This window comes from Typopeltis vanoorti, chromosome 6, assembly GCF_054136105.1.
Source record: "Typopeltis vanoorti isolate ZY-2024b chromosome 6, IOZ_Tvanoo_1.0, whole genome shotgun sequence".
Lineage (NCBI taxonomy): Eukaryota > Metazoa > Arthropoda > Arachnida > Uropygi > Thelyphonidae > Typopeltis > Typopeltis vanoorti.
In genome coordinates this window covers 85,326,950-85,342,498 of record NC_143554.1, presented here as the reverse complement: position 1 = coordinate 85,342,498, position 15,549 = coordinate 85,326,950, and the positions used below count along the sequence as shown (strand labels likewise).

The 15,549-nt window shown below is 35.7% G+C and overlaps 1 protein-coding gene across 3 annotated transcripts in view; it reads left to right on the top strand.

Moving 5' to 3' along the window:
* LOC150105655 (serine/threonine-protein kinase 16) overlaps positions 1-15,549 on the top strand; it is a 171,737-nt gene that overhangs the window by 26,119 nt on the left and 130,069 nt on the right. For all 3 annotated transcript variants that reach the window (XM_090394976.1, XM_090394977.1, XM_090394975.1), the window contains one exon: positions 1,103-1,337. In XM_090394976.1, coding sequence (XP_090251102.1) covers positions 1,103-1,337 — 235 coding nt within the window. The remainder of the gene's footprint in view (positions 1-1,102; positions 1,338-15,549) is intronic.

The following is a 15,549-nucleotide window of genomic DNA, read 5'->3' as shown; positions in this document are numbered from 1 at the left end:
TGACAGAATTCAGAAGCCAGCCTGATTGTCTGAGTGGTTAGCATATCCGCTCTCCAGTCAAAAGGCTGCGGGTTCAAATCCTACTGTGGGCATGGATGCTTGTGATTGTCTGTGAAAACACCACATAGTGGTGGACAGTAAATGGCATTTGCATAGATGATTGTGGTAGTTGTGGTTTGCTGTAGTTGGTGGAGACTGAGAATTGTAGAGTAGGTGCCCTCCCTCGATGAGTCTTTGGAGACTCCTTGGAGGTGTCATGTAATAATAATAATACAGCATGGAAAACTGTTGCATAAATTGGAGAATATGGGTTTGGATTATAAACTACTATCATGGATGTGAGAATGACTGGCTGAGAGATATCAAAAAGTATGTGGGGGATGTGATTCTGCAAGATTTAAGGTAACCAGTGGTGTACCACAAGGATCAGTCCTTGGTCCACTGTTATTCGGTCTGTACATTAATGATATTGGAAAGGATTTGACAGTTGATATATTTGAATCTTTAGAGACAATGCTTCTGTAATTAAATTTTTTCTGAAATAGAACTTTTCAGACCACCCTTGTACTTTAAGCCAAGAAAGCCTCATGAGGATTCACATAATGTCAAAAATTACAGCGCTCAGATTACCTGCTTTCTCTTGTTTCATGCACATGCCACCTTTGAGACATTAAACATGTTATAAATAATAAAACAATAATAAGTAATGTTTAGTATTTTTTTTAAACTACATTAAATGAATAAAATTTAAAATACCATTTTATCCCTGTTTAAGGGAGCAAATCTTGATTGTCAGTAGCAAGCTTTGATTCTCAAGAGCAAGTTTAAGGACTGTCTGTTTGAGCTCACTATAACAAACTACAAAAAATCTCCTGACCAAAGCCTTATAGACACTACTTTGTAAAGTAGAGTCACTATAGTTAAGTCCACTATAGTCACATCCACTATAAAATCATTACAGATTATTTTTATTATTCTTACGAGTTTACTGTAGTGAGTCAACCGAATAATTTTTTCTCAAAATGTTTTTAAATTTAAACATCATTTATGCTTGTAAAATTGGTGGTATTTTACATTATGGTATTATGTGTATTTCAAATAGGGGATTTAGTGTGGTGGACTTAGTGCAGGATTCCAAAACACATCAGTACTGTGCATTAAAACGAATCTTGTGTCATTCCAAAGAAGATGAAAAGACTGCAATGCAGGAAGTGGAATATTACAGTGCCTTTAGCCATCCTAACATAATTGAATGTATAGATGCTGCCTTAGTAGATAGAAATGACACTGGACGATCTAGTTCAAGTGAAGTTCGAATTCTTTTACCATATTATAAGGTTTGTTTTGAATGAATATATATTTTTTGTTTGAAATTAATGCATTTATTAATCTTTAAAGATTTCCAGCAGAAATCCTAAACCCTTTAATAATTTCTAGAGGAGTTACTAAATAATAAATAATTAAAGCCTGGATATTCAGGTACCAAATATTTTCAAATATATAAGATCAAAAATACACTAAACATGTTATAAATAGGTACAGCAATAAAAAAAAAAAAGTGCTCAACATTTATTACAGTGCATTTATAAAATAAAGATGCCAAGAAATTATATTCTTGGTTTAATCCTTTATCCAAGTTAAGCAAACAAAGTTTACTCGTGAAGTAACTTCACAACTGGGCAACTCATGTATAATGTTATAATGTATGAACATGTATAATGCTATGCATTATGGGAAGGATAACTGCCCAGACTGGTTTCAACCTTTATTGAGGTTTCATAAGCGGGAGCAAGACCCAGAAGTGATACCAAGTTTGAAGTGATGCAGAATTCATATTTCTATATACAAGTAATAAAAAGGTCTCACACCTTATTACTAAAATATTCTGGATTAGAGATAAATGTTGAAAGTTTTTTCACTTGGTTATACTATAAATTAAAGATGCCAAGTGATGTGAAGCGACTTCACTTGCAAACTTTATTTGCTTACGCTTGGATAAAGGATTCAACCAAGAATATAATTTCTTGGTATCTTTAATTTATAGTATAACCAAGTGGAAAACTTTCTACAGTGCATTTAATGAATAAAATTTTAATGGTATTTTATTCCTATTTAAGAAAAACATATACACAATAACTCATACTTATTTGTTTACTTGACAGATTTCACTTCCATTAATATTAGCAGGCATACTTAAAACCTTCACTGTCAATGATTTACTTCAGTTACACTTGATTCTATTATCTTGAAATACCTACCTTACCAAGAGGTTGAACAACATTTTTTTTATTTACTCCAAGTCATTTGAACTTTAACTCATTTGTAATTTTCATTTATAGCATGGTTTGTTATGCTGAACTACATTGAATTCCTTCACTTATTTCTAGTCTCTGGCTGCTGATAATGATGGCTGAGTTTGTTTGGGTGGTTTGTGGGATTCATCCAGTGGTTTTGGGAGCCATCCAGTGCTTTAACCTTGAGATAATATGTGTAGTGGCTGGTCTGAGTTCATTGGGGTTCAGCCCTATCCTCTTCTTGAGTGCTAGAGATAAGTCATTGGCCAATAATTGATGTCACCTTTGACAATAAGAAGGTATTAAATCAGTGAGAGAAAAAATGCTGTTATCACAGGGAGAAGAAGGAAAATCATGCATGATGCAAATATTAATATTGCTGCTGGTAGTGTTACTAGTATTGATGTTATTGCTTTTGAAGTCGAGTAACAATGCTGTGTTTATGAGAAACAATTAAGCTAGTGTAAATGGATGAAAAATGTGTTGACTGATCAGTGTTCACTTTGCCAATCCCTGCAAAAGAGAGAAGCGGTTGGCAGAAAGAGCAAAATAAGCATAACTGGGTTGGTTTTCCTTAGTAACCCAATAGTTTTAAAGAACTGACGAGTCTTGTTTGTTTTCTCAAGTACTGTAATTTCTTCTGGTGGCATATTTATAGGTAGCTGCAGTGAAAGACAGCTTATTAGATATCTGAGGAAATGTGATATTTTTGCAGTTTTGCCAAAACCACATGGATATGCAAGGGATGGATATAATTATGGACCATAGCTTTAGCAAGAGTCCAGAAAGTATGTAATACAAGTTTTGCATATCTGTTCTTTTCACTGTCAAGGTTAGAATGGTTGATTATATTTTTACTGGTATTAAAGGCTGTTCAATATTTGAAGAAAAGGACACTGAGAACTGATGCACTTGGGAATTAAGGTTCAATTTATTATGTGGGGGGGGGATTCAAATTGGAATCAGGATGAAGAACTCATGCCATTGAGAATACTTTAATTAAAAATTGATAGCATGAGTTAGGATTAGAGGATTGAATGCAATCCAGCCAGTGTTAGAGTAGCGTTTATCCTGTTTGGTACTATTTTTGTTGTACTATTAGTATTACAGTCTTTTCTCAAATTTAGACCACCTACAGGTGGTCTCAATTTGAGGATTGAATGCAATCCAGCCAGTGTTAGAGTAGAGTTTATCCTGTTTGGTACTATTTTTGTTGTACTATTAGTATTACAGTCTTTTCTCAAATTTAGACCACCTACAGGTGGTCTCAATTTGAGGAAAGATAATAAAAATCTAAGTGGTTTGTTCAGCTAGGAGAGTAATATAGACGTGAAATATATGAATGAAGTAAAGAGATTTTAAGTAAGAGAAGACTAGAAAGGTTAAAGATTCATATTATGTAATCAGAACAGAGTCCTAATTTAAGATGGAAAGAATCATATAATTTATAATTGGGAAAGATGAGATGGACAGTTGGCAAGGAAGCTTAATGAATTTCATTTAAAAGGATGAATTTTAAAGTGTGATTACCATAAAAAATAAATAAATAAATAAAATAAAATATTTATTTATTTTTTATGGTAATCACACTGGAGAGGTTGTTCCACCACTCCAGTGTTCAATGTTGACATTGAAGACCTACATATTGTACTCCTTAGGAAATACACAAGAAAAATGGCTGCTCCAAAAAATAGCAGTAAAGAGAGAGAGAGAGAGAGAAAATGAACAAATGAAAAAATGTTCTGAGAGTTTGAATTGAACTGTGAAGAAGTGCTAAGTAGTTGCTGCAATGTTTTATTATAAATGCTAATATGATGAACAGTCTGTAGAAAATGCAAGCAGCAGCAAGTAAATTTCTGTGTGAAAGAGAGTATATTGAATTAGTGAGAAGTTGTGAACTAACCTAAATTGCTCTGCTTTCACTGAGTCAAAAATTTTAGTGAAATCTTATGGGACACCATCTCAAATGTGGAAACAGTATTCAATAGTGTTCAGATTGGACAGATTTGTGATTTGTAGCATTATTGAATTTTTTGAAGATCAGGTAACTAATACAACAAGCAAAAGAAACGAATCTAAAGGAAATGCACCCAACTATTTTTTGGAGGGGGGGGACCTCTGGAATGTTGAGTATGAGGAAAGATTGAGAAGATGTAATTTGCAGAGTCTGGTGGAGAGAAGGAAGAGGGGAGATATGATAGAGACCTACAAGTTGGTAAGGGGTTGTTATAAGATCAATGGTGGAGAAGTTCTACAGAGAAAGTGGGAGATCAGGGGAGAACCAGAGGTCATCCCTGGAAACTGTACAAAGAGGGTGTGAGTAGGGGAGTGAGAGGCAGGTTTTTTTCATGCAGAGTTGTGAATGATTGGAATGCCTTGCCTGAGAGTGTGGTGTCTGCAAGGAGTTTGAGTGTGTTTAAGACACGGTATGATGAAATGTGTGTGTGATAAAAGGACCTCCCAGATGAGTCTTTGACTCCAATGAGGTCTTGGGAAATAATAATAATAAAATCTGGATTTAATTTCAAGCATTAAAATTAACAAGGTACACCTCCATAACTCAGTTGTTGGAAAGACCTAGATTTCATTCCTGTTTAAGACACAAAGAAAGCGAGTTAGCTGTCTTATGTGGATGTGGAAGGATTTTTTCCTTCAATTTATCATCTTGCAATTAGCAGACTTGCCAGGAGAACACATAATTTACATACAAAGTGCTTTATTGGCATAGGGCTAATCACCTTAGTCTAGAATTTTTGGTTATGAAATGCAAGGATGCTTGAAAGGTCATGAACCACTGATAATGATGAAGTTAAAGTTTCAGAATTCCACTGAAGAGAGATTTCGTAATCAGAATTTAGGGATGTTGGTGATTGATGATTTTTGTACTGTTGGGCGAGGAAGAGGGATTTATATACTCTTATCTGCAAAATTGTGGATTGAAATTGCAGTCGGCTTATATCAATGTACATATCAATGAACTTATTCAGTTAAGAATAAAAATTTATCCATCTTGGATATAATCTGTGACACAGGGAAGTTTCTGTGTTTGGTTTCCATCAGGGATTCTAGTTTCTGTTCCCTCCCCTCTCTTTAACACCCCCACCACCACCATCATTCTCTGGGTAGTGAGAGTGATACCCTTCAAGGCCATATATACTTAAGGACCCTTAACCTCCTCCACTTTGAAGGTACATCAGTTAAAATAGTGGTGCTGCAGGCTGGCTGCCACTTAGTGCATAGACCTAAACCTGTCAGTAATGAGTCAAGAGGATTGATCAACTGCCACACACACACACACACACACTCTGCTGCTGCATTATGCCTGGAGAAGAAATTTGAGTAGTGGTGGGCAGGAGGCACTGTTGAGGCCGTTATGGCAAAGAGACTGGTCATTCTCTGTATGGACCTCATGCCTAACAATCTATCTCCTTTCATTGCATGTTCCACTCATTTCATCTTACCATAAACAAACAATGACAGTGATACTGAGATGAAAAGGAATCTTCCTCATAATCTAATTCCAATAAGAAATACACAATGCAACCAATCACTACATACAAACCATGCCACTCTTCATTAAAAACTCACTTTCACATCCATTCATTAACACCAACATAGCATTTACATCCACTACTGTCCACCTCAAATGTTCAAATTATATATTTCACAATTCTTTTTTCTATAAGCATGGCGCCTGTATCTTTGTGAAATTGGTTATTTCATGCTGTAGAGGCTAATTTAGAATCCCCTGCTTTCAACCTCCTCTGACTGAAGGTTTCCTTGCCTCATCTAGTAATATTCATCTGCTGCATTTACTGTTCTCCAAACTCTAATAACTATTCAGATCTCTTCACTTTCTCTCCATGAAACTCGATCACCTGCAATCCAGCCATCCAAATAGCAGTCATTTTCTTAGGTGACCTCAATGTCAATAATTCAAAAGGGCTCCCCTTTTCCATTACCACCAACCAAACTGGATGAGAGGTGGAAATCTTTGTCACAAGCAATGACCTAATGCAAATTGTTCATCTACCTACACAAATTCCTGATAACCCTCTTCACTCATCCAGTACTCTGGATCTCTTTTTAACCAGTTCTCTCTCTCTCCAAATACATGGAGGTCACATCTCCTCTCAGCAACTCAGACCACAATCTTGTATGTCTCCTCTCTCTCTCATACAGAATGCTCTTCTTCAAGCCATCCTTGATCTTGCATCCTGTGGCCCTTCAAGAGGTGCCAAATGAGATGATCTCTGGAACTACTATTGCTTCAGCTCATCTAACCTTAATACCTGCTTGGAATGTGTCACAGAAATTATCTTTACAGAATGGTGAATGAAGGCATGAAGGCCTTCATTCACCATTCTACCCAGAATTGCCATCTGCTTTCCAAGCCTTGTTTCCACAAAAAGTGTATCAGAACAGTCAAAGAAAAAACTTACCACAGGTGGCTTGCATCAAGAACTCCAGCTTTATACCTTGCCTATATCAAAGCATGCAACAAATGCATAACAGTCATCAGCAGATCTAAATCCAACTTCATAACAGCAGAAATTTGTCTCCTGTCCAAATGGAAGCCATGCCTTCTGGTTGCTTACTAAGGCCACTGAATGCAACTTCTGCTCGCCTGCACTTTCACCTCTCTTGTCTCATCCTGATAGCACTACTGTTACTTCACGAGATAAAGCTGACCTCCTAACATCACTCTTTTCCTGAAACTCCTGCATTGATGACCAAGCAAAATTGCCTCTTACCATACCAGAATCTGAGCACCTTATGCCTCTTGTAGTTTTTCAACAAAAAGACATCAGAAAATTACTAAATAACTTGAATGTTAAAAAGTCTCCTGATCCTGACGGCATCTCTTCTCAAACATTGTGCTCTAGAGCTAACATCCATCTTGTATTATCTGTACTATTATACATATCTGATACTTATCCCAACATGTGGAAGCAATCACATATCCAGCCTGTTCTAAAAAAGGAAGACAGAAGTAAACCTTCAAACTACTGACTAATTGCCATCAGCTTAATCCCCTCCAAAATGATAGAGAAGTCATCAATTGCCAACTTCTCCACTACCTAAAGGCCCATCTTTTAATCAGCAACCTAGTATGGATTTTGCCATTCAAGATCCACAGTTGATCTATTAGCTTACATCATCCACCACTGGAAATGTGTAATGGAAATGTTCAGAAAAATTTGTGTTGTCACTCTTCACATTTCCAGCTTTTAATTGTGTCTGGCATTGAAGCCTGCTAAACAAATTGCCATTCTTTGGTCACCCTGCTATCCTCTAATTCAATTATCATCTTCCTTTCTGGTCGTTCACTGCATGTCATAGTTAATGGCTCTTCAAGCTTCATCACCAATGCAGGAGTACCTTAGGGCTCTATCCTGTCACTACCCTCTTTCTCATTTACATAAATGACCTGTTCCCAATCATCACTAATCCTAGCCACAGTTTTATAGACAATAGTACTCTCCATTTATCTGACTCATTTGACAAACCATGTAGTGCACAGATTATCCCAAGCATCAAGATCATCTAAAACTAGTGCTTTAAACATTGATCTGCATACTATCCTTCAATGGGACGAGGACAATCCAGTCATGTTTAGTGCTACCAAAACTCATTCTTACCTCTTCTCTTGCAAAAGAAATCTCAGCTATTATTCAGGTACCCTCAATAATACACAAATCACCAAACAAGATGAGATCTCTCTCTTTCTACTTGGGCTAGGATTCACCTCCAGTCTCTCCTGGCACAAACACATCACATCAGTAGCTTTTTTTTCAGCAACCAAAAAACTAGCCATTGTCTTTTGTTCAAGATGCTATTTTACACCCATGCTGTTCAAGAGTCAACTGTAGTTAAGAGCTGGCCGTTGAACAACATGGGGGTTAGGGGGTGCCGACCCCCCAACGTTGTGCAAAAATACCTTTGGAAGGATTTTGAAAGAGTCAAAAGTTATTCAGAAATAACTTTTGACTCCCCAAAAACGTAACTACTAATAGTCTACTATTAACCGAGAGCCTTACCGATAACACAAACAGTCGATTAACATATTTTATACATATATGTTATATGTATAAAATACTGTATTCTTACAATAAAGTAAGCTAGAGAAAAGAAAATGTTATTAAGAAAATCATAAGGCAGAGAAAATACATTTACAGTACTGTACTCTTATTTATCGATACCATAAGTTTACGTCGTCCGTTTACAAATGAATCGCCTGTCTGTCAGTACCTACATCAATATTGTCTTATATGATATAAAACACTGTACATACTATATGTATAACTAACACTAGACATAAAAATGAAAAGATAATGTGAAAAAGAAATTATTCATATTTATTTACAGGTATAATGATTCATTTATTGATAACAAAAAATCAGCAGTATGATTGCTTTATGGGATAGCCTAGCCTATACACTAATGATTGAATCGTTATATGTTTCAGTAAGGAAATACCGTGAGTATACATAATAATTAAAATTATAATAATGGAATAACTCATGTAAAAATAATATTTATTAGTAGAATTTTCACTCAAGTATCACAGGCATCTTCATTCCATGTATAAAGCTAATTAACCTTTTCTGCCCTAGTGATTCCAATTGGAATCACTAACTGTCTTGGCTTTCGTAACCCATATTACATGCCGAATGATTCCAATTGGTATCGTACGTCGTAGTTCCATTTCTTTAATATAATAACAGGTATGTATTATACATATAAATCTTACCAATATCGGTTTTTATGACTCATCAACATCATCAAATTCCTGCCATGTACCTTCAAGGGGTGTACAGGATACGATAGTACTACATGAAAAAAATTACATCATTATTAATTTCCTATCTACAATTTTCCTCCAAATCAGTCTGTTACTTGTCAAGACTCCAACATTATCAGATCTTATATTTCTATCGTCTAAGGCACTTTGTACCGTATCAATCCACCTATATCTTGGTCTTCCTCTGGGTCGTTTTGCTGCCAACTTGGCAGAGAACACTTGTTTTGCTAATCTTTCCTCGCCAATTCTGTTCAAGTCACCATACCACCTGAGATTAGCTCTGCTAACGCATTCCTGGATGCTGACAATGTCAAGTTCTTTCCTAATATCCTCGTTTTTAATATGATATTGCCATTGATGCCATCTGTTCACGCCTATAATCTTTCTCAGGACTCTCATATCTGTGGTCTCTAGTCTTTGGTCAAGTGTTTTACTTCTGACCCAGCTCTCAGATCCATAAGTTAAAACTGGTTTGAACACTGTCTTGTATACAGCTAATTTAGTGTTCCGACTAATTTCCCTCTTATTCCATATGAATTTATTCAACTGACTTCCCACCATACCAGCTTTGCTGATTCTGTTGTCTATTTCTATATTTAATTTACCATCCTCAGTAAAAATCGTGCCTAAATAGCTGAAATGTTTTACTTGTTCCACAGGTTCTCCATTCACAACACAGTTGACATTTTCAATGATTCTGCCTATTTTCATTGTCTTTGTCTTTTTATTGCTGACCTTCATACCGTATCTATTACAACAGCTATTCAATTTAGTCAGAGAATCTTGCAGACTTATAGCGGATTTATTTAGAAGTATAACATCATCCGCATAAAGCAAAGAGCTGACATTAACATCTCCAATTTTGATATCATGTTTAATACCACTTTCCTTCATAATGTGATCCATATAGATAATGAATAACAGAGGGGATAATGTACATCCTTGTCTCACACCAGATTTAACATTAAACCATCTTCCTGTACTTCCTTCAATTCTAACTGCTGACTTACAACTCAAATAAAGACTAAGTATTGTTTGATATAATGCCCCATTGACACCATATAACTGCAGCATATTGAATAGCTTCTCTCTTGGCACCTTGTCATATGCCTTTTCGAAATCGACAAAACTTAAATACAGATCTTTGTTATATTCCCATGCTTTCTCGACTATTTGTCGTAAAGTGAAGATCTGATCCTGACAGCCTCTATTTCGCCTGAATTCAGCTTGTTCTTCACCAAGCTTTTCTTCCACAATTCTTCTCAACCATTTCTCAAGTATACTTGCATAGATCTTGCCAGGAACACTCAGTAGGGAAATACCTCTGTAATTCTCACATTCAGTTTTATTTCCCTTTTTATATATGGGTACTATGAGAGCTCTACTCCAATCATCGGGAATTCATCCCTCAGTCCAGGCTTTCTGAACTATGCAGTGCAGCCACTGTAAGACTCTTATACCACCATACTTCAGCATTTCTGGTCAAATATCATCTACTCCTGCTGCCTTTCCACATTTCAAGCCTTTGATGGCTTTTTCTACTTCAAGTATGGATATGTATTCCTGACTGCATACCTGGTCAGTGTTTTTTACCACTATGCTGTCATCACTGCTTGTTTCATTTAGCAGTTTTTCAAAGTAATTACTCCATACTTCAAGGATATCTTTTTCTCCTGTTTTCATGTCACCTTTATCATCTCTAACTCCTTTTACAGCACTCTTTCCTTCATTCCTAAGCTTCTTCAACAACCTCCAGAATGATGATGATGATGGATTATAGAGTATAAGCTCAGAAGTTGAATATTTGCTACCAGAATAAAATGATTCCATATGGAATCAGTCAGGCAAAATTCCTATGCTGAAATGTATTTTTCATCAAAATACTTGATACTCTTGCTTTTTAGACCTAAAGACAAAAGACAAAATAAATAGAAAGAAAAATTTTTTCACTTGGAAAAAAAAATTCAGGTCTGAAAGGGTTAGACAATAACTACAATTCCAAAAGGCACCACCTAAGTAGCTAATGTAAGATAACTAAAAAAAGGTCAATAAATTTCCTAACTTATTAAAAAAAAAAGAAGTTATATATATATATATATACATTTAAAAAAGTTAGGAAAGATTAGCTGATTTATAAAGTACTATCTCTCACAAAGGGGATAGACGTAAACCATCGAATCTGTTTAAGTTAGGAGAGTCCTAAGGAACCGACTTTTGTGCAGGACTCTTGTCTTGTTCCAGTGAACTCTGTCTAGTATTGATGGCATGTTCTGCAAGTCCAGAACCTGAACGGTCTGGACTTGTAGAACATGCCATCAATACTAGACATAGATTTCATTTGAACAAGATAGTCGGTTTCTTTATAAAGCCATTCCATAAGGAACCGTGAAACTTTACTTCACTCTTCTAACGTAAACACATCTGATGGTTATGTCTATCCCCTTTGTGGGAGATAGTACTTTATAAATCAGCTAATCTTTCCTAGCTTTTTAATTGTGTATATATATATATATATGATAAGTACTATTAACTCGGGGTTGGGATATGTTCATTTTTCTAAATTAACTGACTTAAAACCCGAGAATTATAACACAATGACATTTATTTGAAAAAACGCAACATGTTTCGTCAAGAACGACTTCATCAAGCGATAAGAACATAGAAAGATATTAAAAGACACGAAATTAACATTGACACACTCCAAAGCCATACAGTTATAAAGCCATAATATTCGACTGTAAATTACAGTTATTATGAGCTTGAACTACAGTCCGAGTTAAAGTTCTATTGTTGTACACCTGTGCGTGTGTAGAATCACGTGATCTCCAGTATCTAATAGTAGAGTTGAAAGAGTCAGGCAAATTATAGCTAAGATTGTTATTCATGTGAAAAGGGTCCAAGGTGATTTCTTTTGACTCGACAATGCGCCGCTCTACTTCATCATGGCAGATGTGTAGGTTTGAAGTTGATGTCCAGTTTATTTCATGTTGGTGGGTTTTGTTGTTCGTGTTTATTGAAAACAGGACATGGCTTGACAGAGCAGTTGCTCTGGTTCTTTTATAAGCAATGTCTCGCTGGTGCTCTTCGAGACGTAGTAAGATAGATTTCTCTATCTGCCCATAGTAAGGCTTTCCGCATTCACAAGTGACCTTGTATACACCTGGGAATTGTAGAAGGTTGTGAGGTTGTTTATAGTTGTTGAAGCGTGATCTTATTTTTGGCATAGTTGAGAAGCACGTTTTTATGTTAAACTTCTTTAGAATTCTACTCAGCTTTTTGGATAGTGTGCTGATATATGGCAAGACGATATGACCTTTGGAGTCGTCCTGTGTCTCTACGTTGCTACGTTGACGGTGGGATAATTGGTTGTTAATATTTTTTAGAGAGTAGCCATTGTTTTTAAAGGTCCATTTAAGATGTTGTAGTTCCTTTTTCAGTTCTTCATCTGACAGTACACTATCCACTGAGACCTATAGTAGACAGCATTAACTCACCCACATACAGGTTATCCAAATATTTGGCGTCATCGTTAAAAGCTTATGCGGGAAAATCTTCTTCTTATATTAAAAACTCAACAGATTTTGTCTTTAAAATAAAGGACCTAAAACTAAAATCTTCTGACATCATGGTGAGCTTTGACTTGGTAGCACTCTTTACCAACGTTCCGACACAGGACGTTCTCCATATTTTAAAAAACAAGATTTCAATTAAAATGTTCTCTCTGTTATCTCACTGTGTAAACTCTGGCTATTTTGAATTCGAAGGTAAACTATACAAACAGGTCAAAGGATTAGCTATGGGAAGCCCCCTCTCTCCTGTGTTAGCCAACATTTTTTTCGAGGAATTTGAACAAAAAGCAATCTCCTCTTTTACTTTAAAACCGAAAATTTGGCTTAGATATGTGGATGATATATTCCTCATATGGGACATGGTACTGAGAATCTTCACAAGTTTCTCGACCACTTAAACAACCGCCATCAAGATATAAAATTGACTATGGAGATTGAAGAAAATAGTTCCATCTGTTTCCTAGATGTTAAACTCACCAAGACGCCCGAATCAATTACAGTCTCTATATTTAGAAAGCCAACTCATACAGACAGATATTTGCATGCATCATCCCATCACCATCCAGCGCAAAAGTTGGGTATTATATCAACTCTAGCGAATCGTGCAAGATCTGTACTGTCAGATGAAGAAGAACTGAAAAAGGAACTACATCTTAAATGGACCTTTAAAAACAATGGCTACTCTCTAAAAAATATTAACAACCAATTATCCCACCGTCAACGTAGCAACGTAGAGACACAGGACGACTCCAAAGGTCATATCGTCTTGCCATATATCAGCACACTATCCAAAAAGCTGAGTAGAATTCTAAAGAAGTTTAACATAAAAACATGCTTCTCAACTATGCCAAAAATAAGATCACGCTTCAACAACTATAAACAACCTCACAACCTTCTACAATTCCCAGGTGTATACAAGGTCACTTGTGAATGCGGAAAGCCTTACTATGGACAGACAGAGAAATCTATCTTACTACGTCTCGAAGAGCACCAGCGAGACATTGCTTATAAAAGAACCAGAGCAACTGCTCTGTCAAGCCATGTCCTGTTTTCAATAAACACGAACAACGAAAGCCACCAACATGAAATAAACTGGACATCAACTTCAAACCTACACATCTGCCATGATGAAGTAGAGCGGCGCATTGTCGAGTCAAAAGAAATCACCTTGGACCCTTTTCACATGAATAACAATCTCAGCTATAATTTGCCTGACTCTTTCAACTCTACTATTAGATACTGGAGATCACGTGATTCCACACACGCACAGGTGTACAACAATAGAACTTTAACTCGGACTGTAGTTCAAGCTCATAATAACTGTAATTTACAGTCGAATATTATGGCTTTATAATTGTATGGCTTTGGAGTGTGTCAATGTTAATTTCGTGTCTTTTAATATCTTTCTATGTTCTTATCGCCTGATGAAGTCGTTCTTGACGAAACATGTTGCGTTTTTTCAAATAAATGTCATTGTGTTATAATTCTCGGGTTTTAAGTCAGTTAAATTAGAAAAATGAATATATATATATATATATATATATATATAACTTCTTTTTTTTTTAATAAGTTAGGAAATTTATTTACCTTTTTTTAGTTATCTTACATTAGCTACTTAGGTGGCGCCTTTTGGAATTGTCAGTTATTGTTTAATTAGCTTTATACATGTACTGAAGATGCCTGTGATACTCGGGCGAAAATTCTACTAATAAATAATATTTTTATGTGAGTTATTCTGTTATTATAATTTTAATTATAATGAATCTTTATATTTTATGCTAATTAAATATTTAATTAAATAATTAATAATAGTTAATTTTATGCAGTGATTTAATACTGCATATTTATATTTGTTTACATTTTTCTCGACTGCAAATGACGCCATGTACGGCATGTTTGTGTGCATATAAGTGTTGATATATTTTAACTTTTTATAATAGATTTGTGTATATTTTATGGTAGTAAATAATAAAATAGACTAATATCTACATATATTTTATACATTCATGGCAAAGCTAACTTCTTCTTAATTTTTTCGATATTTCTAAGCTATGCGGTTTGTCTGAGTTTTTTCAAATTGTCACACATCTCCAAAAAATTTTTTGATATATTTATTTTAAAAAAATGCATATAAGAGGACTCACACAGTTCAAACTTCATTTTTGAAGCATCAACTGTATATAGAAATCTCAAATTCATCTGTGCTTAGAATACTACTCACATGTTTGGAGTGGAGCAGCTAAAACTTCTGTAAAAAATTGACACTGTCCAGAGGAGAGCAGTTTGGCTCATAGACAATCCCTCTCTTAGATGCAGTGTTTTGGCTCTACACCTATTCTACACATACTTCAATGGTCATTATTCCACTGAACTGGCAACCATAATTCCTCCACTTTCTGTTGCACCTTTTAATACAAGCACAGCAGTTATCTAGCACGCTTTACTGTGCAATTGCAAACACACTGAGCTTACTTCTCTTCTTCCTCTTTTATTCCAACTACCTCTGCCCCATGAAACAGCCTGCTGCAAGATATTTCCAAACTACAACCTGCAGGTAATAAATTTAGTTTAATCCTTTATCCAAGTGTCAGCAAACAAAGTTTGCACCTGAAGTATCATCAGGAATGAGGCAACTCGTGGTAAAGGTGGACCAAGCTCTCATCACTCCTTGTTCTTAGTATCTCCCATAATGCAAAGCACATCACCTTGCAGACATGTATAATGCTATGCATTAAGGGAAGGGCCACTACCTAGACTGGTTTCATCCTTTATTAAGGTCTCGTCAGTGGGAGCCAGACCCAGAGTTGGTGATACTAAGGCAGAAGCAATGAGAAGTCATATTTACCTATACAAGTTTCCAAAAGGTGTCTCACCTTATTAT